We start from the raw sequence: 3,870 nt of genomic DNA, 5'->3' as shown, positions 1-3,870 counted from the left end.
AGTATATGAGATGAATGGAAAGTTTTGACTTTTGAACGAGCGTTCTGGGGAGGAATGACTCAGGATTTGATTATTGAAATTGTAAAGTATGGATGTGGTAAGCTTAGCCGGTCGTTCATCCTGATGTTCCGTGAGTACTCGTCCTCACGTAGAGGGGGTACGTCATGCGTGGGAACGGTAGGAGGTCCTAGTCCTGGTGGTTATTTGGACAGATAGGGCTAACCTCGGGTGGCAGCTGATGAGAGTTCCACTTACTACATCACCCGGGTGCACGAACACCGAAACTACACAGAATTCATACAGTCCGGACGGTCAGTCTAGTGTTGAGTATTATCTTGAACGTATGTTAAATTGTGTTGATGTGTGATGGATTGTTTACTTGAATTTGTATGTTGATGCATGAGTTAAATTACATAAGCTTACCCTGCGCTTTTCCTTGTGTTGTCTCGTTTTTGTACGTCCGTCTTGTCATTGCAATGATCATCCGTGTGGATGTGAGCAGAGGGAGACGAGCGTTTGGAAGAGGCGCTGAACGAAGAGAACTTGATAGAAGTTGAAGTGAAGACCGAGCAATGAGACGCTCGGCTATTAGTTGTTGGTTTGAGTGGTCGTTCGACCACCTCTTGTTTTCATTTCTGTTAAGACCGTTCGGTATTGTTTCCTGTGTAAGCCGTTCGGTCAGGTTTCTTGTACGTTCGACTTTATTTTGTATTTCTTGTGGGACGTGCGGCCTTGCGCGTCCGTTCTGTAATGTTGTAAGTCGTTCGGTATTGTTTTAAAAATTTTTTTAAAAAGAATTCAGATTGATAATTTTAAAAACAAATTAACCCGTTAAAAAACTTAGAGGCATCAGAGAATAAATTATATTAATTATAGTAATTTTTATTTAAAAAATGTTAGACTATACCTATTAATATAATCTACAGTAACATATTTAATAATTTTAACTAATAAAATGTTACTAAAACTGAAAAATGTACTAGTGCACATTCGAAACGATTTTCCACGTACATTTTCTACTCCTCCTGATACCTCAAAAGAGCAAAACGTAATAACGCCAATTAAAAAAAAAATCTTGTAACTCAATTTAATAAAACAAATTATAATAATCAAAGTAAATTATAATCTAACTATGGAAACTAAATTACGAATTAAAGTTTATATATTTTAAGTGATTCAGGGAGTACCTTGTTTGGTTAGTAGAACAATCCCTTCTCCCATCCGTTAAGAATTTAAACAATTGATATTACGAAACTTATATGTAAAAGGTTGAAAACAGAAATTCAATACAAAATACTATCTTTTTTGGTTGTGTAAAAAGAAAGACACAGATTAATCTATAGAAAAACAATTTAACTATATTCAAATACCAAACTTCTTTATTATATCACAGGGGCTAGGGTTAGCCGAAGCTATAGCAGATAATAACGAAAAACATAAGTAATAAAGTAGGTTGTATATGTTGTTCACGTCTACGTGATTTTATTTTATTCTATGATAGTTGATGTATAAGTGTATATTCACACACAGAACGATAGGTTCTAGTTCTTTGGGTCTATGGCGGCGCTATGCAAAACAATGGTCTCCATGGTCAAGCCAGGGCCAAACCCATACAGAACACCCCACTTCAGTCCTTCACCAGTACTTGATTTCCCTTCCTCCAAGGACCATCTTCTCATCTCATCCAGTATAAACAACACACATGCACTCGACATGTTCCCATACTCTTTCAGAACCTCTTTCGTCGCTCTCAATTTATCAGGGTTCAAGCCAAGCATCGCTTCTATCTGCTTCAAGATTGCAGGGCCACCAGGGTGCGCTACCCAGAACAACGAGTTCCAGTCACTGATCCCGAGTGGCTGAAATGCTTCTTCAAGGCTTTTCTCTATGTTATCTCCGATCAACTGAGGAACGTTGTCCTTAAGATGGAAAGTTAGCCCCACCTCACGCAGGTGTCCTTCAATTGCCCCCTCAGAGTTGGGAAGAATCGTCTCCGATGCCGAGACAAGGTGAAACAGTGGCCGTTCGATGGCTGTGTCAGGATCAGATCCCACGATCACTGATGAAGCTCCATCTCCGAAGAGTGCTTGTCCCACCAACGAGTCCAAGTGTGTTTCACAGGGTCCACGAAAGGTGACAACTGTGATCTCAGAACACACCACGAGAACGCGTGCTCCAACATTATTTTCAGCAAGGTCTTTAGCGAGACGAAGCACGGTGCCACCAGCAAAACAACCTTGATGGTATAACATGAACCTTTTGGTGGATGGTTTGAGGCCTAAGAGCCTGACAAGTTGGTAATCAGCACCAGGCATGTCTACGCCCGAGGTGGAGCAAAATATGAGATGAGTAATATCTGATCTTGCCCTGCCCCATTCCTTTAAGGCTTTAGATGCTGCCTTCTCACCAAGCTTAGGAACCTCCTCAACCAGTATGTCTTGTCGTGCATCCAACGATGGTTCCTCGTACGTGCTTATGTTGGGGTTTTCTTTCAGCATTTTTTCAGTCAGGTGTATGTACCGTTTCTCTATCATAGACTTCTCACCTGTTGTTGTCACCAAAATTCTTATCTCAATTTTAATTCAAATTAAAATCAATTTTACTATCCGAATTTAAAGAGAATAACATATGATCAGTGATAGGAAGGGAGAGACGAGAGAGTTAGAAAAACAGATAGAGCACTGATACATATAAATACTTCAAAATAGTAAAAAAAAGGCACCATAAAACTATATAATAATATCACTTACAATATACTATTTATGTTATTTAATATTTAATGAAATATAAAGCAGTAAAGAAGAATATTTGAATAGATATGTGCGTTTAGAGGACGCCTATCTATCCATTTATAAAGAGATATCTATAAGAAGAAAAAAAAGGACAGAGACACCCTTTAAAATTACAAACAATCCAATACTCACTAACATTTTGTAAGATTTTCTTTTATTAAATATTAAATAATAAAATAACATGTTTGGATAATCATGAAAAGATGATTACTCCTCTCTTTTTTAACGTATACAAACACTTATAGACTTTTTCACGTCTGCATGAAACGGTGGGTTGATAATGTAAAATAGAAGAAGTATAAAAGTAGAAGATGCAAAGACAGTGAGAGTATGATGATAATGAGAGGGTGCATGAATGAATTTATAGATAATAAATAACGGTGATCTTACATATGCGCTTTAACTTGGCCTTGAGATCGGTCATGTGATCGCTCTTGGTGACTCGAAAGTAATAATCAGTGAAGTCAGATTGGTAAATGCAGTTGGATGGATTTGCACTGGCAATGGCGAGTATGGTGGCTGGGCCACGAGCTCTTTGTTTCTCTCGGATTTCATCCAAATGTGCCATTTGGTTGCAGAAGGTTTATACGATTACAGTGTATAAGATGATTACCACAACTTCCTTGTCATCTATTTATAGTGAGATTTTCATAACGTTTTCTCAGTAATATCCATGCATGGGGTTGGTGCCCGCCACGTGCATGTAATACACTTACCCAAAGATAGAAGAAAAATCTACCAAAATATATGAAGTCCCTTGCACTTCATTTATGCCATTGGTTTATCGAAATTCTCTTCATATACCCATATCCTCTCTACGTCTTTTTTTTATTTTTTATTATGATGTGATAAAAAAATTTCATGACAATTTTTTTTTGACAAAGATAATGTGTTACTATGTTTGAATTGATTTTAAAAAAATATTTAAAAGAGACTAATCACAAACCACCACATAAACATTGTAAAAAAATTATCATGTAAAAAAATTATCAAAAAAAAGTTGTTAGAAAATCATTCTCCTTTCTTTTTTCTATCCATTATTTATGTCACCCAAAAGAAAATGTAATTAAATATAGAT

At 36.9% G+C, this 3,870-nt stretch overlaps 1 protein-coding gene across 1 annotated transcript; it reads right to left on the bottom strand.

The window, feature by feature from the left end:
• Positions 1-1,335: 1,335 nt before the first annotated feature.
• Positions 1,336-3,372, bottom strand: LOC108330437 (chalcone synthase). Its single transcript, XM_017564921.2, has 2 exons — positions 3,183-3,372; positions 1,336-2,545 (listed from the first exon to the last, which is right to left on the bottom strand). The coding sequence occupies exons 1-2, from the start codon at positions 3,358-3,360 to the stop codon at positions 1,542-1,544; spliced, it is 1,182 nt and encodes a 393-aa protein (XP_017420410.1). The 5' UTR covers positions 3,361-3,372; the 3' UTR covers positions 1,336-1,541.
• Positions 3,373-3,870: the final 498 nt, after the last annotated feature.

Source organism: Vigna angularis, chromosome 4 (genome assembly GCF_016808095.1).
Source record: "Vigna angularis cultivar LongXiaoDou No.4 chromosome 4, ASM1680809v1, whole genome shotgun sequence".
Classification (NCBI taxonomy): Eukaryota; Viridiplantae; Streptophyta; class Magnoliopsida; order Fabales; family Fabaceae; genus Vigna; species Vigna angularis.
This window is presented reverse-complemented; position numbering and strand designations above follow the sequence as displayed.